Genomic DNA, 25,145 nt, shown 5'->3' with positions numbered 1-25,145 from the left:
GTGCAGCGGTACTTTTCCACGGCGGCTCGTTCCGGGTCCGGCTGGCGGCGCTGTGCGCGGCCCTTCGCTCCGTGCCGAGCCGCCCCCGGGCCGGCTGTGGGCGCACGCGCGGCGGCAGCCCGGAAGGAGGCGGTGGGCCGGGCCGGCTGCTGGGCCGAGCCGAGCTGGGGCTGCGGGACCGGCGGAGCGGGGCGAGGCGGCGGGATGAGCGTGTCGGAGTGACGGCAGCCCTGGGCCGCCCCGCTGCCCGCGCCGCTCCGCTCCTCGCTCCGCCCCGCCCGGCTCCGCTCTGGCTTCGGGCCCCTTCTCTCTGCGCTGCGGCGGGCGGAGGCGGCGGAAGGAGAAGCCCATGGAGGGGAACCGGGACGAGGCGGAGAAGTGCATCGCGATCGCGCGGGAGGCGCTGGAGGCCGGGAACCGCGACCGCGCCCTCCGCTTCCTCGGCAAGGCCCAGAAGCTCTATCCCACCGAGACGGCCCGAGGTGCGGCTCCCTCTGCGGTTGGGGGAGCGGGGACTCACCCGGGGGGTCGCGGGGGCCGCTCCGGGGGGTGCTGGTGCGAGGGGGCCCGGCGCGGCCTGCTAGGGCTGCTCGGTGCGCTCGGCCCGGTGGGAGCTGTGGCCCAGCAGGCGGGCGGAGCGGCATGGCCGTGCGTGCTGGGTCAGCCTGAGCCCGTGCGGCTCCGTTAGAGCGGAGCTCCAATCCGCGCAGACCCGGTTAACGGCGGCGCGCCTCAGCCCGAGGCCTGGGCTGAGTGGTGGCAGCGAGCCCTGCGCTAACAGCTTGCAGGGGTTTTCTTGGCATTTCCCATTTGGCTGCACTTTGGCTGAGTAGGAGGGCTTAGCCTTCCTCGGGAAAACAGGGTACCTCGTTCCCTCACGATATAATGGGCTTTTCAGACTCTTCTTTGCCGTGACTCCAAAATAGTTAACATCTTTTTGGCTGTTGTAGCATCTAGAAACAGTTCTTTAAAAGGGGTGATGCTAAGGTTTTGGTGCACATTGTGCAGAGTGCTCCCCTGTCCTGGTGTCTCTGGCAACCTCTGACTTGTTGCCTTCCTTTCATTCTCAGCATGGTTGTCTGTGCTACCAAAGGAACAGGGAACGCTTTGGTGCTCTGTACTGACCTAAGGGCTTTGCTACAGGGTAATAGACGGCTCAGAAAGCTTCCAGTTGCGATTTCCAGAACTGTGAGGCCTGTATCTTCATTTGATGTCAGATGAAGAGATTCACTGAATGTTTTACATCCTCTCTTGTTTTCCAACTCCTTTCCACATGCAGGCAATGAGCCAGGTGTCCCCGAAAGACAGGATGGATGTTGCTGGTACATCTCCTGAAAGAAGCTGCTTCTTTGCTTGTAGCAAGTGTGTGGCACTTTTATTTTCTAGTCACTCGGCATCATGCTTTGCTGGAAAATGGAGCAAGCAGGAGCTTACTGTATCCCTTCCATTTCTATAGTTTGAGATTACGACACCCATGAAAACACATTTAGCTTTTTGGAAGCTGTTCTGATCAGGAGGCTGAGGATTTCAGTTCTGCTCCTACTTGTGATTCACTTTGAGTTCTTGTTTGTTGTGTTTTATTTTAAAGGATTGCCACTGTGCAACCACCATTTAAAAGCAGTCAGTGCAGGAAATAGATGGCTAATTAGGCTACTGTCTGTAGGACTCCTGCTTTATTCACTGTGGAAATGAGCAAAGTATGTCACAAGGTACAGATGTGGTGAAAAGAAGATGGTCTTGTAGTTCTGATAACAGACTGTAACCTGGGGATTTGTGCACTGACACTAAATTCTTCGCCGTATTTTTCTGTGACGTCAAATAAGTCACTTTGCTCTGTTTCCATCAGTGATGGCTAATTGTGCTTCGTTTTTCAGGTATTCTGCTTGAAACGAGGGCCTGGGTTGTGGTGGCACTTCAAACTCCATCTGAAGCTACTGAGAATTGCAGCTGCCATAGTACCACTGCAGGAATCAGGCTCTAGGCCTCATTTGAACTAGGTGCTTATGAGTTAGGGGACTGTAAACTCGCAGTGTCTCTGTGCTTCCAGAATAACACTGACTCATTTAATTTTAAGTTATTGAGGCACTTAGAGCTGTTACGAGTGCCATAAGCTGCAAAGGCACAGGGTATTCTGTTCTCTGGACAGGAGCTGAAAGTGGCACATTAAATTCAAATCAGAATTTTGTGGTGGCAAAGAATAAATGAAGTGACCATTATCTCATTGTCATGTCTTATATTGAAGTCAGGGGTCCACATGGAAAAATAACCCACGTTACTTCATTAGATAATTAAAATCTGTGTCACAGAGCATACCCAGGAGAAATAAACAGTGAAGACTTTGTGATCAGTCTTAATTCTAGCACAGTTTCTTACTTTACAGTCATAGTAGATTGATTTTTACATGGTGAAAGGACAATATGGAGGAGTTCTAGTTGTCATTGTGCTCCTCCATTTTCTCTTTAGGGTATGTATTAGAAGGGACTTATTTCCAGTTTCTCACTTGAGTCTCAGGCTCACTACAGGGCGTCCCTTTCACTTTTGGGAATGGTTGCCCCCATTTCACAGATGATGTTCTATCTGTGATAAAAAGCAGGAGAATGGTAGCGCTGAGCTTTTTTCACTGATGAGAGCTTCCTTCTGAACATATTATATTTGATTACGGAAGGGCACGGAGCAGAAGGTTTTAATCATTGTCTCTGAAATGACACTACGCACAGTTTGGTTTTGACAACATCTGCATTTGAAGTGCATTCAGCACTAATTTGGTCATCAATGAAGTTCAGTTTTGCTAAACAAAGCCTGAAATCCGCTGACCGCTGCAATGCTATTTTAAGGCTTTACTACCGTGAAATGTAAGGTCAGTGCTTGTTCAGTAATACTTCGCTAATGACTTCACAGGAACAGTGGTCATGTTGACGTCACTCTTTGGTAGAAAATGGATTTGAACTTCAGATGTACAGTCAAAACTTAAAGTTTAATTATGATTTCTGTTAGCGATTCATCCCACAGCTGTGTGGAAACCAATTACTTGTCTGGAAAAGTTTTATGAGTGGATTTAAATATAACAAAGATGATGCTCTTTTCAAAGATATGCTCTGCTCTGTTTGGAGCCTTAGGCAGCAGGTGACATTAAGGACAGCTTGATTTTTCAGCACTTCTCAGGATTGCTTGCATTACTTCTGATGATGCCTTTAAATGCTTCATTTTTTAGGGTGTTGCATTAGTTCAGAATTCAACAGAATTCTTTCTGTTAATGACAGTAGTTGTGGAGTCAGATGATGCAAGCACCTTTCATTCAGAAGTAACAGTACACACAAGAGAGCCTTTATACTGGGATGTGAGATTCATCGTCTTACCTGCTAAAAAGAAATCATTGATTCCTTGTATATTCTGTTCTAAAACACTTATGTGCACACTGAAGTAAGGCAACTATGGCTCTCCTATTTTCAAGAAACCTTTTTTCTTTGTAGTGCAAGCATCCCCTCAGTGTACAATCCAACATCTAAATGCCCACCTCTTCTTTATTTTGACAGTAAAAAATCTTATCAATGGATGCATCTTGCTGAGGCAGGTACGAATGCAAGAGCAGCTCTGAAATCAGCCGACATCCTCGCTCAGGCCGTGTGTAGCTATTTGTCTGCCTTCAGGATGCTGGGCCCAGTAAGCAGTAAGGAGGGAATTCAATAAAAGCAAACAGTGGAGGGTTTTAGGTAACTCTTAGTTGGCTATGAAATACAGTATAGTTTGCTTTTGTTTTCTGTCTTGTTCCAAAAGGCTCCCTCTTCCATAGATATACGCTATTTATTAATCTTTTATCCTATGCTATGTTTCTTGTGCAGTGGTACTGGTTGAGATGTATTGGTAAGGTGGATACCCCCAGAATGCAGGTTTATATCCAGAAATAAAAAGACAGCTCCTGTCTGATGATTTATTAAAGATGCTCTATCTGAGATCTCTTGGATCACAGAAGGGAAGAAGATTTGAAGGTCTAGCAAAGCATGCTGGCTTTCAAAATTCAGGAGTCAAAAACTGGGTATAGTTGGCTCATCTGGATTTCCTGGGGCAAACAATAGCTTGAATTTCAGCTTAGTGCTGCCTGAAAAGGATATAGAGCATCAGTTCATGGCCACCAATGGCTCAAGTTGCAAATATCTGTATAATGTAGCAGCTGACGTGCTGCTTCAAAGAAACCTCTGATAGGGTGCACTGCAATTTTCCAGTCTGACAAACCTGTGTCTTCATCGTTCTGATTCTTATCATTCCAGCCATGACTACGTTATCAATGCTTTCCTGAGACGTAGCAGTACTCAGTCTGTCTCCCACATAATGGGATAGGTTGTGAGTTAAGTGGTTCATTCTGCAGCTCAGGGCCTGAGCCCATGATCTAGGCTGTTCTTTGTGGGTTGCTGTCTTTGCGCTGTTTGGAAGCTTTATCAGTGCTACAGAAAAGCAGCTTTTTTGTTTTATTATTATTATTATTTTAATCTAGGATCACAAGTGTTCCCCTCATGTCTACTGTTGTTCCACAGTCAGGGTGATGCCTCAGTCTTGTTATCTGTGTTCCATTTCCTACAAGCGTGTACATGTGTTGTCATGTTTGAATTTAATCAAGTCATCTTTTGTTTATGACCTTATCTATAGATACTGAGGCAACTCCAAGGCTGCTTGCTAGGAAAGATAAGGAGCTGAATAGTCTTGTTCTTCTTAGCAGCTGCCTATGGAAGCATATAACACATGCAAATGATTCCCCGGGTTTTGATGAGATGCTGCAGCCTTTCCCCTGGAACAGCATATGTTGCTTGTCTATTCATTACAGAGGCTTGTGAGGGTGATGAGCTGCAAAAGATCAGGCTGTTTGCCTCTATCACCCTTTTTAAGCTTACCAGTGTAAGTTATGGGCCAAGGAGCATTTCTTACAACACCGAGATATCAGAGTTTTAGTCTGCTATTGGAGAAACGTTTCTCCACTGTCATCTTCGCATTTGGTATTAGTGAGGTATGAAAACCCATTGGTGAAGTGCTTCAAACCTTTTATTTTTTAAGAAACACTGGGAACGGATTATCAGTTCTGTTGGAGAGTTTATAATTCTTGTTTTCATGATCTGTTTACCAGACTAATCTCACCAAATCTTACTGTGTCATCAATATCAGTAAATTGATTCCCAGGACGTGTTTGTCTGTGTGCCAGGGGACACGACTGGTCTCTGTGTGGAGTAATTCTCACATTCTGTGGAGTGTCCGGTTGGATCTCAGTGTGAAGCAACTAAGTTTCAGCTTGTAACTGTGTTTACTCAACTACTTTGATGCTTTCACTGCAAATAATGGGTTTGGTATCTCTTTTGAAAGCATGCAGAGCTGAAGGACCTGGACATGCTCTCTCCAGTGTTACCTTGTCAGGGATGGAGGGATGTCCAGTCATGGATTTTGAAACTGTTCCCGTAGTTTTGCCACACAGAGGGGTTGCAGGCTGGCTTCGGGTGTTTGTGATACAAAGTGATGGTTAACAAGAACGGAGGATGCAGCAGCTAGTGTCTTAAATTGAGGTGCTCACATTTAAGATATGTGAGAGCCCTGACTTAATCGCTAATGCTTATAATGATGCTATGATATACTGTTGTTTTATAGTTTTGTTGGAAGCTATTACGAAGAATGGAAGCACTGCTGGGGGAGGCGCTTACTGCCGAAAACCAGCCAGTAGCAATGATCAAAGTAAGCCCAGTAGCACGAAGGAGGGCAATGCATCTGCTGCAGGTGAAAGTGGAAAAGGCTACACCAAAGACCAAATGGAAGGAGTATTCAGGTATGGTCTCGCTTAATACATCACTGCTTTTCATTCTGTGTGTTGTGTACCCATGCTTTCAGGTGTAGCATCTGAGGAAGCAACAGAAAATAGAAGCTTAGCTGAGAGTGGTTGCTTCTTTGGAATTGTAATTACAAGAAAGTGTTACTGTGTTCAGAAATGATAAAAGCAAGATGATGCTTTACTATATGAAGTAACGTGGATGATTTATAAAATGTACTCAAAATAATTAAGTACATTTCATGGTAAATGGATGTTGTGATGAAAAGTCTAGTAAAACTTGTGGGACAGTGTTACTATTAATTATTTTTATACTCACCTGTTTAGCTTTGCACGGCATGCTCACTTGCAAAGCTAATCTTGCTGTTCAGGCTGGTCGTAGACCAGCGTTAAAACTGTCTTGTTCTGGAAGTATGGTGTTTCTTCTGAGATGCACTGAAGCACGTAGTCTGAGGTGCATTTATAGACTGTCTGGACTTCATGCAGCCTTATGGTATTAAGAAGGGGCAACAGCAGAAAAGAAGGATGCGAGAGAAGAAATAAAGGTCAATGGAAATGTCCTTTTGAGACAAGTGGTTCTTAAGTCACGTTAACATTCCACTCTTCTCCATAGGAGTGAGAAAAATATTGTTTGGGGTGTGCTTTGGTTTTTGCTAATGAAATATTGATCTAGCCACTCTAAAACTGCACACCTCAAAACTTACCTCTGCTTTCAGATAAACATAAATATTTTCAAGAGAGTTCAAAGAAGGGAAATCCAAAGGTCCCTGTTTCCTAGTATGTGTAGACTGGATGACCCGTTGTGCAGAATGGACATTTGTGTGGTAATTTTTTGATGTGACGTGTGTTGGTTGTGTTACTTACTATCTTGGGTTCTTTTCCTGATGTGAATAAGGAAAAAGTTGCCCTTCTTTGTTGACAAAGCAGCAGTGCATTCAGTCAGAAAGAGAGAACAGTGTCTGGCATGATTATAGTTGTTTGTGTGGCTATTTAGTAAAAGTTTTCATTTACAGTCTTCTCTCTGCTTCATTGATACTGTTGACCTTCATGGTACATTTAAGTAAAATCTGAGTAAGAGTGTGAATTTTTGACCACTGAAATATTGACTGTGATCTGTGTGCGTGCAGATGTGCATGTGGACACATGGAATGGAATATCCAGCAAGGAGTCCTTCTGTTAAATGAGGCTTAGTGTAAATTAAGACATGTAGGCACGTTTTCAGAAAGCTGCTACAATTATGGCTGTATTACTGCCAGTATTCATACACCCGTGACATGCCATACTGAGCTACAGTCTGCTTTGACATCAGGCTGCAACTTCTGCTTTTTATTTGCTTGTTTATTTATTTTACCAGAAAGTTATGTTCCCCATTATGTCTGTCTTGCCTAAAACAATGCTGCAGAGCCGGCTTTCCTCCATGGTACTTCCTTCCAAGATCATAGAATCATAGAATTATCCAGGTTGGAAAAGACCTTGAAGGTCATCAGGTCCAACAACAACCTAACCAGAACCCTAACTCTAAAAACTCTACACTAAATCATATCCCTGAGCACCACATCCAAATGACTCTTAAACCCAATCAGGGATGACGATTCAACCACCTCCCTGAGGAGCCTATTCCAGTACCTAACTACCCTTTCTGTAAAGAAGTTCTTCCTAATATCCAACCTAATCTTGCCCTGGTGCAACTTGAGGCCATGAAATTACTGAACTTCTACTGCTGGGGACAATTTTATAAGCATAACATGTTTTTTAAACTAGTCACACAGACTGTCTCTTTAAGCAAGACCTGTTTCTATAGATTCATATTTTGATTGGGCTTTTTAGTTGGAAACGTGACAGTCTGCATCTGTTTTTGCTTCATCAGACCCCAGACTTTTCCAATTAAATGAAACATGTCCCTTTGGGGAGGATATTCTTCAGTGCCAAGCTTGCCACCACCACATGCTTCTGCCATGCCATAGCTGAGCAGTTTTCAGACCTTTGAATTGGTTACAGAACTGCAGTGTGAAGAAGGTAGTTTCAAATTGTGTTCTGTGTTTGCTAGCAAACTAAGAAGTCTTGGATTATTAATATTACTTCTTAGTCTTTCTATTAATTTCAATCTGTCAAACTGTTGTTTTCTATGCCTGTGATTTGAAAGACGGTTGTTAACCTCAGATATTCTTCTCTCTAGAAATTTTTTGTTTTGTGTTAGTAATTGAATATAGACTGAGAGAAAGCACTGGAGATGTAACTACACAAGCACTAACGAGCTCTAGGACAGGGGAACAGCGTGGGAGCTCTCTGACTTGGATTGGTGTACCTGGAGTTGGCCAGCAATCTTATGTTTGCTTGTCAAAGGAGATTTAAGAAGCGTAGTGAAGACACACTTGGAGCAGTGTCACTAATTAATCTGCCTTACTTTTCAGGGTTACTCTAGCAGTGCAGATAAATATGAGTACAAACAAGCACTCGAGTGCTGTTTTTACTTCTTTTCCGCATACACAGGGGACACTGATCACTAGCAAGCTGCTGCAACACTTCTGTAGAGCATTGCATGAGCTTGCAAACAAGTTACTCGGCAGGGAGAAGTGTAAGATGCAATACCTTTCTACTGGTTGCATAAGGGCATTGGAAGAAATGAGCTCACTAATTCAGTCTGACAGTTTGAAGGTTGAGGTATTCAAAAGCACTCTTTTTGGTTTTTTTTGGTCTCTTAATGAAATGCTTTGAAAATACCATTTTTATGCCTGCATCTTCATCTTAAATGCATTTTGTCCCCAAAAGCTGGATCGAGTAGCCTTAGCACTTGAGGTGACCTGCAGATCAGAGATTCAGAAATATGTTAGGACCAGCTGTAGACTTAATGTCTTTTTAGAGCAAGTGCTCTGGAAGTCTTTAAACAAATCCTATCTGAGCAATGTCAGCTTAAGTGCACAAGAATCACATGCCTGACAAAAAACCAGCCAAAACTTGCTTTTGGCTTCTGCAGTCTCTTACTTAAAGCTCTTCCTTAAATACTCAATGTAGGCTGATGGCATTTTTTGCTGAGATAAAGAGATGAAACCTCTGTGTAAGAAAGCAGATGTAAACCTTTTTCTTCTGGTTAACTGTAGAAGTGCTGATCAGGATTACAGTTGTCAAGGAGTCCTTATTTATAGTATCTACCTTCTCATACCGAGCGTGCAGAGACTTTGGAAAGGCTTTGTGGACTAGCATGAAATTAAAAACAATAAACAGCAGGCAATTGTTTTTTGGTTTTTGTTTTTTAATGTCTACTGTGTATTTTTATGCTTCCAAATTAGTTCTCTGTTGTCTGCATGATTTGAGGGAAAGAAAAAGAAGCTGTGGAGCTATAGGTAGGTTGCATACTTCATACAGGTTCCTTTTAAATGATCTCAGAGATCATACGATGTCCAGTGCTGCTTTTTAGTAAGTGAACTGCAGCGTATACTTCCATATTGGTTTTTTGATGAATGAAAAAGAAATGCCATGACTAGTAATATGCTGGAGTTGCATTGCTGTTTTGTGAAAGCTGTGTAGGAATGTTGCTTTTCCCACATTGCTGGTGCCTGCCCCATTAGAAGAGCAGAAGAATGAGATGCTTGTATTTGGATCTTTGAGCTAGAACCAGAACAGACTAATATAGGAATGGGTTCTGTAGGAACCTTGCAAGGCAGGGTTAAATTTCATCTAGTAATGGTCAAGAATAATCAGCAACTTGATAGGAATTCCTTATGTAAACAACACAAAGAAATCCCTCCACACATTTCATGGATCAAACTGTAAGGAATGCGAGCTGTGTGACCAACAAAAAAATGCAGACCTTCTGCAGACTTGTGCATGTTGAGCACAAATAGATACACCGTTACCTTTGTAACATGAGGTCGGGAAGGTAATTCAAATGAAATTATAGGTTCTTGAAATGAAAACAGCAGATAAACGCTATCACAAAGCAAAGGAGTCAGGACACACCTTCATTTAGGCTGCTACAACTACCTGGAATTGTTGACGTATCCAACTGAATGGTTAACATTAAATAATGTTAAATCACTGTCACCAGGTCTGTCATGTATTGTTGAATCTGGGTGTAAAATGGAGATCTTAGACTTCTGGGGCATAGGAGGGGTATGTTGATACCAGCTTGAGTTCCTCATCAACGCTGTGATGACCCCTCTCTTTGCAGTCTAAAAGCATCATTTTCAGACTACATTTCTGCCATCCACACTATGACTGGCACATTCCCAGTTCAGCTGCAAGACGCCATTTGCATCAGGCTTGCTGAGATCACTGGAAACTTGAGCCTATGCAGAAGTTGCTTTGTGTTTTACTGTATTTTTCTGTTCACTGGTGGGATCAGAAGTCAGTCAGTGTAGCTTCCTCTTGCACCTTTCCTCATTGCTAGTGTTCATGCTTCTGCTCACTGTGCTGCGCAGTTTGGGTTACCATCGGGATAAAGAATTGGCTCCAATCAGGAGTTTTTGGAGATTGTAGTAAAAATAATTGTTGTTTGAGTTGCCCGTGCACACGTGCACAGAGGTTTCCAAAGGCCCTTTGAAATACATAGTAATTCCGGCAGTCAAAATTTGGTAATGACTGATCCCTGCAGATATTTGATATGGAAATGTAAGCAGGTTTGGTTAACCTGATTAAAGCTGCTGATTCTGAGCTAATCTGAATTGTAGATTTGAAAAGCGAAACAAAGAAGCAGAGCAATTGGATCACATCGTTTTGTAGGCACAGAACAGGTGCTGGTAGCCCCGGAATTTCTGCTGGGGAAAGCAGACATTTGGGGCTTTTCTCTGCTTTCAGAGCTTGGGGAAGAGTTCAGGAGCAGACAGACAAGGCTGTTCCAGCACCTAGAAGTGGGTTTGACCACAGGTTTCTTGTCAACTGCAATATGGAATAGTGGAGTTTTCCCAGTCGTGCTGAGATACCTCAGTCAGCAGGCTGTGGATGAAAGCAGGCCATCACTTGCTGTGATGCATTTTGAGAAGTCCACTTTGAAAAAGTCAGATATTTTTTCAGGAACATCAAGCCCTGTGCTCCCCTAAAACTGCCAGAAAATCTGTTCATCGGGAGGACATTGCTGGGGGGTGGCGATTCAGCAAGGATGGAAATCAGCTGAACAACGTAAGTAATCTGAGAGTGATCTGAAACAGAAGTCATCCAGCCAGGAATCAAAAACACAAGAAACACAATTCCCCAAAATAAAACAAATCAACACGAAGCAGCAACCTTGAAATAGGCCAGAAATAAACAACAATAGTTGAGTACTAAAGGGGGCAGTTCCTAAGCAAGTGATGTGTAAATTGCAGTTTTAAAAAGAAACATCTGTGTGGGGCTTACATACAAGAAAATAAGCACTGAGGGCTACAGTGCCTTAAGAGACCAAATAGAAACAATAGTTTGAAATGTACCTTTTGGAAAGCAAGTTGCTCATGCTGAGATTGCTGCAGGAGAAAGGTTTTAGATGCAGATAAAAAACACAACATCAGTGATCAGCCTTTTCCGAAACAAATGCTGATTTTCCTTTAAGCTTTCCCAGCCTCTGCTGGTCTGTGATGTGTGGCTGGGAGTAGGATTCGAGTGGGAGGGGGAAGAATTGCAGGGGGGTTCTGGCAGAATGGAGAATCATACCTCAGTCTGCAGTATTGCTTGGCTTAGAGATAGTGGTGATGGATATGTCCAGTAAAAATCAAAGCTCAGAAGTTGGGCATGGTTTCCACCAGCTCTGAGCAGCTGGAGAGAAGTTTCTCATGGGGATGGTGGCAGTGTGGGGGAAGAGGACTGAAGCCTTGAAGAGTCCTTGCCAAGCCTATGGTCTCCATCTCTTTAAGGTGAAGGAAGGAGGCAGTGTGCCAGGTCCCAGCTGTGCTGGAGAAGCCTGGGTAAGAACTGAGCCATTAGCATGTTGTGATTGCCCTGACTTCTGCTCAGCAAGAGAAGCTGCTGGTGGCTGTTGCTGACTCTCTCAGTGTAGGAAACTACAATTATAAGAGTAGGCAATGACTAGATACCAGCTACTTGGAGACCAAGTAACCCGGCTCTTGAAGCTAAAGGTGAACGGATCTGTGGATAGTACCAAAGTTTTTGCTTATTGTACAAATTAACAAAGGTTTCCAGTAGTCAGAGTGTAATTGAATATATTTGCTTTCCTTTCCACTCCTTCTTGGTGATGGATTTGCTGTGTTGTTTTTAATTAGCATTATCAGCATCCTAACAGGAGCTTATTAAATGTTACTTCAATATGATGAGCTGTATTTATTTCACAAGATGTTCGTGTTCCAGCTGCCCGCATATGTTTCCTTCAGAGCTCTTGTTCTGTGGAGATTGCTGTAAATGCTGACAGTGTTTGAATGCTGAAAAAGGGATCCCCTCAAATGAAGCTCGATTTGCTCAATCTGTGAGCTCACACGATGACCACACACGATGGCGTGGTTGTAATTCTGATGCATTCCCTTAATTACACAGTCCCCATTCTTCCCTGAAGCTGCCAAATGCTGACTTACCCTCTTTTTTCCCACTTGGCTACTCTGTGTATAGTCACTGTAACACTAAACCCATATTTAGGTAGAAATGTGTGCATTTAAAAGAATGTGGACGCAGTTACAGCCATGTGAAGAGACTCACGCCAGCTTTTTAAGTAGTTCTGGATGTAATTTGTTGCTCAGACCAGCTCTTTCCTTCCGTTCTTCACCACACGTTAGCATGGGCCTCATTGCTGCAGCACAGTACTGTGGTGCAGCCTTTCCTTTTTCTTGAGTTTCTGAACTCTTCCCCAGGTAACTTTATTTACTTATTTCTAATCAAAATGTAATGAGATTGGTCAGTTCATCATACCTGCACACTGTTAATGTCCTCTTTATCCCCTGTAACTGCAGTTGTCCCTTGCTGGTATTCTAAAGCTTACCAAATCGAGGTTTCTAAGAGCTTTAAAGCATTCTACATTAAATTTTTGATTAATTAAATCTAATTACAGGAACTGGTCTTGCTTTTTGTTTTTGCTTTAATTTATTAGCAGCTTGCTAAGATTCAGGTGCCTTCCTAGTATTATTTCCCTCACAAGTGACTGATGGAACGATGCTATCCCTTGCCATTCGTTTGGAGAAGGGGAGATGTTTGGTTTTGTTTGCATTGTGCATTTACTGTTGAGACTGAAAGCAGGCCTTTCTACCTGCTAGTTCTGCAAAATAAACTTAGAATCTTTAGTTCATGTGTTATTAACAGCAATATGTGTGTCATTGAAGATAAAGAACTTCTACAGCAATTGCAGACCTTTGTCTTACAGCTTCTGTAGCTGCACAGTACAAGTAGAATGAATGTAATGTATGCACTAAGGAATTCTGAGTACAATACTTTACCGTCTTCAGCGTTGAGCTTGTGCAAAAAGGCATTCTTTGTTACTTGGGGGGAATACTTTTGTGTGTTTTGTATTGAAAGTGAGAATTGTACTGTATACTGCATCAGTGTAATGTATGGCCTCATTTGTGAGCGTTCTGACGTGTTCCTTTTTGCATCTTTTTGGTCACTCTATTTCATTTTCTTTTGCAGTATAAAGAAGTATAAAAACTACTATGAAGTCCTCGGGGTATCAAAGGATGCAGGTGAAGAAGACCTAAAGAAGGCTTATCGCAAACTCGCTTTGAAATTTCACCCAGACAAAAACCACGCGCCTGGAGCAACAGAGGCTTTTAAAAGTAAAATACCATTTTTACTTCAACTTTGTTTGATGATTGAACTCTGTCAGTTTAAAAGGAATTCATCTGCACTGGTGGATTGTCTTTCTATATGAAATTGCCCATGTAGTGTTTTGTAGCTAATATTAAACTGACCTTTCTTATCCAAGGAAATGTTTGACCTTTATTATCTTAGCACACACGTAGAATTTGAAATGGAGTTGAGTTTGGTTTCAGAGGATTGAGTGTAATTTTCAGGTACAGGGAAAGGATACTAAAACCTGATTCGTGACATCCAGTTGCAGTTTTTTGCTGTCATTCATTTGCACTAAGTGCAGTCAGTTGATTCTTACTGTCAGTTCAAGTTGGTTCAATATCAGTAGGTATGGTGTGATTATTCAGGTTAATTGTGGAATTATAGCATTTGCCATTGCTTTGGCTTCTGCAGTACTTGCATCAAGAATGGCTATTTGGGTGACGAACAGTAGTTATGTGGAGTAAATGTCAGTCCTTGACAATGCATTATTATTTTTCAGAGAGACAGTAGTACACTTAAAAGGACAAGTGATACTTAGTGCTTGCTGTGTTGCTTTAATTGGATATGGAGCTTATAGTGAATTGCTGTGTTATGAAACTGATTTCTAGTGTAAGCATTGATGTTAGCCTGTCAAAATATCCTGACTGAATATACAAAATGGCCGTGGGTATACGTAGTTTAATATTGCTGAAATGAAAATAATTTTACTAGGTATACACTTGAATCTGTGATGTTGGTATTTGAGACTAATAATAACTAAGTTACCTTCTTTACCTTTTCCTTATAAATTCTTGTATGCAGAATTCCTTGTGAGTAACTTTCTTTTTCCATACAGAAGCACTTACTCAGACATGCCCATGAGTAGTTCCCCTTAACTGTTTCTTTGGTCAAGATTTACAGTCTGATAGTCAGACTATAAGGCTGCCAAGCTTTGCCCTGTGCAAGGAGAACTGTGCAAGAAAAGCCTTTCGAAATGAACAGGCTTGAGTCAGATACAGATGAATCAAAATATGAATCTATAGAAACAGGTCTTGCCTAAAGAGACAGTCTGTGTGATTAGTTTAAAAAACACATTATGCTTATAAAATTGTCCCCAGCAGTAGAAATTCAGTAATTTCATGGCCTCAAGTTGCACCAGGGCAAGTTTAGGTTGGATATTAGGAAGAACTTCTTTACAGAAAGGGTAGTTAGGTACTGGAATAGGCTCCCCAGGGAGGTGGTTGAATCGCCATCCCTGGTTGTGTTTAAGAGCTATTTAAATGTGCTACTCAGGGATATGATTTAGTGTAGGGTTGTTAGAGTTAGGGTTCTGGTTAGGCTGTGGTTGGACCTGATGATCTTCAAGGTCTTTTCCAACCTGGGTAATTCTATGATTCTGTGATAATTCCCCCTTATTAGAAGCATTTTAAATAATCTTTGGAATCTTAGAAGTTGATGTCTTACTGTTTTAGCTTTTATTATCATCAGTACTTTGGTCATATTTGTGCTCTTGGACTCAGTTTCGCTTTTTAGTTCTTAATGGCTGAGTGCCTGAACGGAAGAGTTCACTGATGAAAAATTAATAAATGCCAGCACTTTTCTTGCATTGATATTATTGTCATCTTGTATGGCTGTGTAAGTGCATCATTTAGTTTGCCTTTAAAGGTGCCAGATGAGTTTCTAACATCCAGCCTAAGGAAAGGTTTCATAATAACATTTGAGGAAAAAATACTTTATTTGAAGGCAAGATCGTATTAGAAAATAGAATTGAGTTCAGTGTTAAGGCCCAGCCAAGTACTTTGTATGATGCTGACTAGTACTTCTCTTGTGTTAAAGAACCTTCCTTGAGGTCTTATTTTAGATTAAGAAGTTTGTGTGGAAATAATCACTTTTAATCTCTTTGAATCTCTTTTGTCTTTAAGTCTTTTATAAGCAACACTTTAAGTCTTGTATTAAGCAATAGTTGAATCCGTTTGGAGTTAGCATGAAATAATAAAAAGCAAATAGAAGAGCAGTATTTCTCACCTGATTAACATTTCATAAATCTTTAACTGTGAAAAAAAGTCTTGGTTATTTTTATTGACAATTATATCCTTTACCAGATTAATGCTGTAGCAATATTTGGTGTTATTAGTATATCTGAGGTGCTCTCAGGTTTCATTTCTTTGTGTTTTCCTCTCTGTTTCACAGAATTATTAATGATTGTTTCTAAGGGCATCTTCAAAGGCACAAAGCTAAGACTCATTAGTGGTTTTTTAGATTCAGTAATGTTGAAAGCATCAATTATTCAAAGCCAAAGTCTTACTTGCCTGCGTTGAGGTGATAATGCTGCACCTTTCACAAGCTTCTAATGACTGAAGGCTTTTCAACACAGAAAACATCATCCCTCTACCTTGTGTGGATGGGGTGCAAAATAAGCCTTTTTTGGAGAGACCTGGAGGAAACCAGAAAGGTCTTAGTGAACATACATCCAACTGAAGAGTATTCATTGAGTGTCAATAGAAGATTTCCTTAAATCTACAAGAGCTTTATGTCTATGCGCAACAGCTGGGGTCAAAGCTTGGGCGGCCAACAGACCTTGTGGTCTTTTCACAGTGATTCTTCCTGTACCCACCTGGCTGAGTTTGTCCCTTTCTGCTTTCAAAACTGAGGTTGGTCATGTGTGATAATGTAGCACAATTGGAAGCCAGACTCTCCAAATGTTGAGGCCATATCAGCCATCTCAGGAACGTACAGGTTCTCGTAACGCATTCATACTGCTGCTATGCTACAAAAAGCAAGAGATGCCTCAGACTCCTGTTGTACTATGGGTGATTAATAACGGACAGCAAAGGACATCAGGCCCTGCCTGTTCTTGACTTTGAAACTGTGTTTCTTCCTTGCTTCAGAAATAGGAAATGCTTATGCTGTGCTGAGTAATCCAGAAAAACGAAAGCAGTACGACCTCACGGGCAGTGAAGAGCAAACATGCAGTCACCCCAGCAATGGTAGATTCAACTTCCACAGAGGCTGCGAGGCTGATATTACTCCAGAAGACTTGTTCAACATGTTTTTTGGAGGGGCATTTCCAACAGGTATTTCTATTCATCAGCATAATAACAGGGATACAGTGGTCTTTCTCAGTGGCATTAGAGTTTTAGACATTCCAAAACAGTAAAACTGCCCCACACCCCCTCCCATCTCCAGCTCTAATCTGCATTGATTAGTATTGATAAATTCCCAGAACGTGAGTTTTGAGTTCTATAGAATTTCTGTAGTGAAATAGTAAATCACTTATTTTAGAGCCTAAAATACTTAAACTATTTTGTAATTATAGGATGTCTTAAAGCTGGTTTATTTTATGTATCATCATGTGACATTAAACTCTCTGTGTTGTTGCTCCTATATTGACCTCTTAAATAGTTTCTTTTACATTTCAAATATGGCTATTTCTTTCCATAGGTAGTGTGCACTCATTTTCTAATGGTCGTGCTGGCTACAGTCATCCTAATCAGCACCGTCAGAGTGGACATGAGAGGGAGGAAGAGAGGGGTGATGTATGTTTAAGCACCATTGATTCTAAACTGTGCATTGATATTTGCTTGTAGTTGCTTTCAGTAGAGTGATTGTGTAGCAACTCTGTAATACAGAGGAAAATTTATGCGTATCAGTTACATATTTGAAGGTGTTGGCAGGTGACAGCTGCAGTAAATAAAGACAGCTTTGGGAAGATAGTAGCATATTTTTGTAAATCTATTGTGTACCATTGTCATGCTAGTGACTGGTCACTAATCCTTGCTTCCATTTAAAAGTTGATTTAGGCTGAAGTAAGAATGGTGCTAATGAATTATATAGAGACTCGTACAGTTATATAGGACTGTGTCGATGAGACCAAAACATCGAGTGCTTGTGGCTGAATTTGGATATTAATTTAGTACTTGCTTGTGGCTACATGCTGATCAATGAACTCTGGCCGCATCGCACCCTATGAATATTGTGTATGCACTGGAAATTAAGGTAGCGCTTAATGTTTGAAGCTTTTTAGTTAATGTCTTATAACAGCCTTTGATACTGAAAATAGAAAGTTGTGCTTAGAATTAAATGTTATCAGTCATAACTGCTTACTTGGTACTGGTTTATGAGATGTCTGAATCTGTCTGTTTTTTTTCCCTCAGGGAGGTTTCTCTATGTTCATTCAGCTGATGCCTGTTATAGTGCTGATCCTTGTCTCCTTGTTGAGCCAGCTGATGGTGTCTAACCCTCCTTATGCCTTATACCCAAGATCGTAAGTAATGTTCAATTACCTTCATTCTAAACGGGGAAGGACACTGTAACCACCCTATCCCAGTTAGAAGCTTTTTAGGGGATCTTCCATTAGTCGGTCCTCTGTTTCCCACAGCAAGGGAACAGAGGGGAAGTATAGATGAAGCTGAAGTGAAGCAAAACAGAACTTTTAAGGTTAGCGCTAAGAACATGCTGTGCAAATGTAGCAGAGGTCAATGGTGCCTGAGTTTAGCACATCTTTTAGTATGAAACAAAGGTGTTTGCATTTCCTGTGTACTTAATCAAATCCTGAAAACTGCTGAGGCTCATTATTCTTTTAGGGGTCATCTGTGCTTATAGCAAGCAATGTGCTTGAAGAATGCTTTCTCTTTCTTGTTCAAGTTTTGAACTAGATAAGGGCTAGAGAAACTGTCTGTCCCAGGTGATGATAAAATAGTACATCCCAGTTTTCTCTCAGAGGATTCTGATAGAGAAATTTAACTGAATTTAACTGAAGGATGTGTATGGCTTTTTTCTTAAAGAAAGTACCTTGTGAAGATACCAAGCGTGCAGTTTGCTAGCAGACTCAATCCACACACAGCTGTTTAATGGTCCTCAGTTCCTCCTAGAGTTCTCCCCCTCACTACAAAAGGCTTCTTTTCTCCTTTATAGCTCTTTATTTGCAGAATATGATGTTCTCTGCATCTAAGCTATTACGATGCGTATTAATGCTTACCTGCCAATCTGTTTATGGGCAGTCCTTGATTTGTGATCCACAGAATGCCAGCAGGAAAATGGATTTGTCATGGATTGCAGTAGACAAATAGGAATGGAGATGCCTGTATTGGGTTGTCTCCTGGTTTTTGTTGGCTTCTTTTTCTGTTGAGTTGGAATGAAATTTTCTATTACCAAAGCTTACTATTTGGTAAGCTTTACTATATGGCTAAAGGGGTATGAAATAAGACTTACTAAACAAGTTATTTTCAAGACCAAGGATGAAAACACCAACATTGTGATGCTTGGGGAAAGGTGGTCGTTTTCTTCTCTGGAGGATGACACGACCATTCATTTCAGCATTTAGCTTGAAATGGCAAATTCAGTGCTGTGCTGGTAATAGCGATATGTTTTAAAAGTGAATTTGTGGTATAAAAACATGTAATATCTGTTCTGTCCCTGCCTCCTTTTTCTTTGGCAGAAGTACAAGGCAGACCATTAAAATGCAGACAGAAAATCTGGGTGTTGTTTATTATGTCAACAAGGACTTTCAAAATGAATATAAAGGAGCGTCATTACAGAAGGTGGAAAAGAGTGTGGAAGAGGATTATGTGTCCAACATTCGGAACAACTGCTGGAAGGAGAGGCAGCAAAGTAAGCCTGGTCATTTCATGAAATAATGCATTATTCCATATTTAAAGGAAAAAAAAGGATTATCTCCATCAAGAATGGAGCTTGTATTGTTCATATATCTGGAGAAGAAAACAAGGTGAAAGGTTCCCTACTGTTTCTCACTTGTAGAGGTGTCCCAGCTAGCGTCACCTAATAGTGTGGACCAAGAAGAGAAGTTTACATTTAGTGACCTAGCTATTATACAGAGATGTTACTGGGATATGGTATTTGTGTTTCCTCTTGTATTTCTCTTATATATATATATATATATATATATATATATATATATATATAAAGTCCTTGACGATGCAAAGCGGCCCTACCTTTCCATATGTAAATACATAATAGGAAAGATATGATGACTGGAGAAGCATCTGACTCTAATGTAAAGAACAGCAACTGCGTGAAAGTGGTGACTGTCACATTGTTTTCTGTTTGCAATTTACCAGACAGTGATAATTACCCAAAATGATGTAAAAGAAAGCAACCCCAATAGATTGTCTCTATTTATAGAAACAAGTGACATTTATTTTTACAGATTTAAAATACTTATTGTGTTTGGAAATTTTTGACAGCTAGAATCTTCTTTCCAGTGTTGATTGACACTCTGGAACGAATTAAAATGCAGAGCAATGTCAAGCTGTTGAACATCAGTATAATACAGAGAGCTCCTAATAATAGCTATGAACGCTGGCAATCTGAAGCAGCATCTATTGAAGTAATAGGCTTAACATTCAGAATGAATTGTGGGGCACAGGCAAGATGCTAGTTCTGTAATTGGGTGCTGCTGCATGAAGTGTGAGGGTGCTGGAAGGTTATTACTGTGACTGCTAGAAAAGATGACGTGCTTGTGGAGACAGTGAAAGGAAGCCTGTAGTGCTGCTGTTACATGATATCTGTGGGTAGTTAGAGAGAAAAAGGGTGAGGATTAAACCCGAGTTGTTGTGGACTGCTCTGAGAAGGAATGCACAGCATGTACAGAGCATTCAGTTTTAAACCTGAAAAGTGTTTTCTCTTTTTCTTTTCTCATAAAGAAACAGATTTACTTCATGTATCGAAAGTTTATCGAGATGACCGTCTCCGAAAGAAAGCAGACTCCATGTCCATGGAAAACTGCAAAGAACTCGAACGTTTGACCAGCCTCTATCGAGGAGGATGAACTGCTTTCGTATGCATCTCTCCTGTAAATTAAGAAGAGATTTAGTTTCACCGTGAATGCTGGAAAAGAGGGTGGATGTAAAACTCTACTGTGTAGCTGTTTCCAGAAACCTTAAGCTGAAATATCATGTAACGGCTTCTTTACCTACTGTGAAATATAGGTAACTTTAATTGTCTAGATTTTACTTCGAAGCTTCTGTGAATTCTTTCAGCAGAGAGAATAGCTTAGAAAGGATGCTATACTTGTAGAAACTTAGTCATAGTGGTTCTCCTCTAACATATTTGCCATGTAAATATCTGTGGAAAGAACATTTTGTGTATATACGAGTTAAATGACTTTCTATTTAAAACCTCAGAAGTTTAGTTCCATACAACATTTTGTCTCACCGATGGAATAAATAGAGTCTGGTTACATCACTCCAATTCAGATGTCGAGCGTGTGGAGTTGGAACGAGGATTTGTAATGTTTTATCTCTATGTAACATCTTCTAGGCCCGCCAGCTTAGAGGAACTGGGTATTTTTAAATATAACAGCATATATTCCTAATGGTCTGCTGGGCTGCGTTCATCTGGTGTAGCACAGCAGTCAGTTGTTGTGGTTATTTTAGTGTTTCTAAGCCATGCTGAGAAAACTGAAGGACTGCACTCAGCTCTTTGCCTGGTGACTGTTGTATGCAGGTTCTGTACTGACCATGGTAAGCATTGCATCTAGTGCTCGTGGCAGCTGTACTGACCATGGTAAGCATTGCTCTTAGTGCTCATGGCAGCTGTACTGACCATGGTAAGCATTGCTCTTAGTGCTCGTGGCAGCTGACGGTAGCTCTCTCATTTGGTATCCAGTGCTATAGTAAATCCATACGTATGGCTAACATGCATAGAGCTTCCTTAATTGTCACTGGGAAGACAGAAGAAAACGTGAAGGGAAAAAAAAAACAACAACTTATTTATTTTTTTCCTGGGAAACTTCCATTTTCCTGCTGTGTTTTGATTTGGAGATAGATCCTGATGGTGACTTGTCAATGGGCACCACAGGTGGAACAGAGACATCCAGCTGAGCCTTGTGCCTGTCAGTTCTTTGGCCGGTTGTTTCAGTGCTCACTGCTCGTGCTGCTGTGCTCAGAGCCGCGTCACTTGTTCAGGGCTGGAGGTAGAGGTGGTTGGGGTGTTGCAGGTCCGTTTATTTGGGCCTGAATGCTGCAGGATTGACGTGGAAATGATCAAACACACTGTGCGGCTCCTCCATCCAGCACCACGTACCTCAGTGAGTTACTCCGGACCCGCAGGTGGCGCTGTGTCCCGGCGCCGGGCGGTGCCGTCGCCCCGCTGCCGTCCCGCAGTGCGCACGCTCGGCAGCGCCGGGCCCAATGATCCGTGCCGAGTGAGGAGGCGCTTCGCGTCGTGTCAGCTGACGGGACTAAGGGAAGTGCGGCCGGGGCGGTCAGGTACGGCAGGGCCGCCAAGGGGGATCGGCCACAGCCCGCTCTGCTGCCGCGGCGGGGCGGGAGGAAGAGGCCCTGCCCGGCCCTGCCCTCCTCCGCTCCGTGTGCCGCCGCTGAGCGGGCGCCTCTCGTCCCGTAGGGCCGCCGAAGGGGCAGCAGCGCCGCGAGGCCTCCAGCCATGGCCGATGTAAGCGGGGCGGGGCGGTTGGGCTGCGGGGGGCCGGGATGCGCTGCGGGTCGTGTCACGGCGCTGTCTGTTCCCGCAGGACCTGAAGAGGTTCCTCTACAAGAAGCTGCCCAGGTAACAGTTGCTCCATTCGCATCTCCCCCTCCGCCTTGTGCCGCTCTGAGCCCGCCCTGCCGCTTCCTTTCACGTGCCTGCCCCGTGCGCGGCTGTTGGTGGCGGTGGGTCAGTAGATGAGTCATATGCAGCAGCTGTGCCCTTTGTAATTATCGCTTCCTTCTGCAGCGTCGAAGGTCTCCACGCTATTGTGGTGTCGGACAGAGACGGGGTGCCTGTCATCAAAGGTAACGGCAGTGTGCAGCATCCAGTGTGCAGCATCCAGCTGTGTGTGTGCTAATTCCTCCTGGGTTTGGTACCGTCATTTCTAGCCCATCTCAGTCCTCCTTCAGGATCCCTCTGCGGTGCAGGTGAACTGGTTTAAGCACAGCAAGGTTCGGTGTTGCTATTTGGTGGTGTTTCTTAGTGGTTCATAGTACTTATGCAGCCAGCTGGACATGCACATCTCCATCCGCCTCCCCTCTGGTGGCTGTTTGGCAGCAGTCAGTTCCCAGAGCGTGTCCCACAGCACTGTATGTGGGATGTGAACTGGAGTGCTGTGCTGTGGTCACAGGTCACCTGCAAGGCATTAAACAATCTGCTGCCCTTGAAGACTGTGCTTGTTGTGAAGGCACAGGCGATGTCTTATGTGTTTCTGACACCACGTAGCTTTTGGGTTTGTTTGTGATGCAGTCATTGATACCATGTTAAAGCAAAAACTTTCTTGTTCTGCCCCAGTTGCCAATGATAACGCACCAGAACACGCCCTACGACCCGGCTTTCTGTCCACGTTTGCCCTTGCAACGGATCAGGGCAGTAAGCTGGGACTTTCCAAGAACAAAAGCATCATCTGTTACTACAACACATACCAGGTGAGTGACCGCAGCCTGGGGCCGGAGCTCCTCGTGTGTTACCATGAGCATCATGGGAGAGAACATGGTGGAAACTCTGCTTGATTTCCACTTGGCTCTTGGTGCTTTAATTCCCTTGTTAAAGCTGGCTAAGCTACATTCTTGCGCTTTATTGAACTCTTAAATGCTTCTCAAGGCTGAGAAGGCTGGCGGGTTGAAGTTGGTCGAGTTTTCTGTGCAGCTGGCGACCAAGCACCAGCAGGTGGTGCTGCTGATGTGCCTTCAGACTGCCACGAAGGGCTTATGTTCTTTTTGCATAGGGTATTTGTTTATTACTAACACAGATAAACGAGCACGTGCAGCTCACTTAACAATTAATATTGCTGTTAGAAGGACTTCAAGGTAAGAAAACGCTGAAATATCTACTTGCCGTTCTTACAAGCTGGATATTTGCACTGTGAGTTTTTTGTTACCTACCCAGTGTCTGCTCATAAGCCTGCCTGCCCACTTGATACCTATATAAAGGAGCTTCCACAGAGCACTCAGCTTCCTGCACTGTGCTGCCAGCTTCATTAGCACGTTTATCTGTGGCACCCACTGTGTGTTGGCTGAGGGGTAAACTGCTTCTCTCTCTTGCAGGTGGTGCAGTTCAATCGCTTACCTTTGGTAGTGAGCTTCATTGCCAGCAGCAATGCTAATACCGGTACGTCTCCAGGTGGCTTTAAATGTTTGCAGTATTTTAAGCCCCGAATGTTTTAAATATTTGAAAGTAAATAGAGTTTTCTTCAAGGTGCATTAACTTTTCTCCTTAATGTGTCGGAATATACTGAAAAGTTGGGAGATGCACAGGTAAAGACCCATAGATTCTGGGTGACCTGCTGAGGTTATGATTCCATTAGAAATGCTATGGAAAACCATTCCTGAGACTTGGAAGCTTTTGTAAGAGTGCTTCTCTGGTTTGTTGTTTGATGGATGTTGCGTCTCTTGTCTCTTCCTAGGGCTGATTGTAAGTTTGGAGAAGGAGCTCACGCCCTTGTTTGAAGAACTAAGGCAGGTTGTTGAAGTTTCTTAACCTGATGGTACAGTCAGAGCGCAGCGTCCATCTGCAGCCCCATGGACAGGAAGATTGAATAATCCTCAGTCCAGTAACACGTCTCAGAAGATATATCACAGCTCCTTAGTACACTAAGTAAAAGTAAATTGTACATAGTGCTGAATCTGAAATGATCTGCTGGTGTGTTGTAGGCGGATGTTACTTTAGACCACGCTTCTTGTGTAGTGCAGTGTTGGAGACCACCAAATAACTCCCATGGAGTTTAGCTCAGCCAACTTAACCACGTTAGCACAGTGCTCTTGGCTCAGGTGAGCAGCCCACAGACCTTTTGCTTTACTGAGCACCAGGCATACAGTGGGGTTTATCCCCAGACTGGCTACCACAGCTGGTAACAGATGGATTGGTGTTAGCAAAGATGTGGCTGAAGGAGCATCGTGAGAGCATGGTTGCTAGCAGCAATGTATCAGTACAATCAATCAATATCCTGTCTTGTTGGCGATGCTTCGGTCAAAGAATCTGACTAATGTGGGTGTTGGCTGCATCCTGCTTTCACCGAGATTGCTTTTTCTATGAGCTGTTGCTTTAGGGGTTTTCCTGATGCCCACAGGAAAGCACACGAACCATGTTTCGCTTCGTGGGGTTTTTGTGTAACACAATTGTGAAGTTCTCATGCCTTGTAGTCTTTGTGTGGATTCATCACGGGTGACACTCAGCTCATTTACCCCTAGGTTTTCCTAAGTAAATAAATATAAATAAAATGTATTTTTAAATGACAGAACCTGGTCCACTCCTCTGTTGCACCACAATGTAGCACCATTTCTGTGCAGAGAATGGGTTTCTTCATCACTTGTAAGCTAATAGAAGCCAGGAGCTCACAGGTAAACAGCCCCAAGGCATCCGTGTGGGTGCTTGTGGCAAACATCATTCCTGTTCCATCCAGGGAGAATCTCTTGCTGTTGTTTCCTGCTCAACCTGCCCAGTGCCCTTGCCCTAAATGCTTCCTAAGCCAACTGAGTGCTGACTCTTGCTGGCTTCCATCTGTGGCATCACGCACTGAGCTTGTTTCTGATGTTTTGTAATGTGTGAAGAGGAAGGTTGCTTCTGTGGTTGCACTTGGAGCTTCATTCTCAAGATGTTGGCACAGGAGAGCAATGGTATGAGAGAACATCACATCTTTCTTCTAATGCTGCCCTTATTGCATGCCGAGTTATATCAGTGCTTTATAACTAAGTTGGAGATGCAAGTTGTTCATTGACTC

General features: G+C 42.9%; 2 protein-coding genes across 2 annotated transcripts; both read left to right on the top strand.

The window, feature by feature from the left end:
- Window positions 1–119: 119 nt before the first annotated feature.
- Window positions 120–20,810, top strand: DNAJB14 (DnaJ heat shock protein family (Hsp40) member B14). The gene is made up of 8 exons (XM_015862083.2): window positions 120–482; window positions 5,626–5,800; window positions 13,337–13,482; window positions 16,366–16,551; window positions 16,919–17,013; window positions 17,632–17,741; window positions 18,915–19,087; window positions 20,140–20,810. Exons 1-8 carry the CDS (start codon window positions 350–352, stop codon window positions 20,262–20,264), a joined length of 1,143 nt encoding a protein of 380 aa, XP_015717569.1. The 5' UTR covers window positions 120–349; the 3' UTR covers window positions 20,265–20,810.
- A 781-nt stretch (window positions 20,811–21,591) lies between these two features.
- Window positions 21,592–24,662, top strand: LAMTOR3 (late endosomal/lysosomal adaptor, MAPK and MTOR activator 3). The gene is made up of 7 exons (XM_015862091.2): window positions 21,592–21,705; window positions 21,842–21,889; window positions 21,969–22,003; window positions 22,172–22,230; window positions 22,721–22,854; window positions 23,473–23,536; window positions 23,832–24,662. Exons 2-7 carry the CDS (start codon window positions 21,881–21,883, stop codon window positions 23,903–23,905), a joined length of 375 nt encoding a protein of 124 aa, XP_015717577.1. The 5' UTR covers window positions 21,592–21,705; window positions 21,842–21,880; the 3' UTR covers window positions 23,906–24,662.
- Window positions 24,663–25,145: the final 483 nt, after the last annotated feature.

This window comes from Coturnix japonica, chromosome 4 (genome assembly GCF_001577835.2).
Source record: "Coturnix japonica isolate 7356 chromosome 4, Coturnix japonica 2.1, whole genome shotgun sequence".
NCBI lineage: Eukaryota > Metazoa > Chordata > Aves > Galliformes > Phasianidae > Coturnix > Coturnix japonica.
The sequence above is the reverse complement of the archived record's forward strand: the minus strand, read 5'-3'. Positions and strand labels throughout refer to the sequence as shown.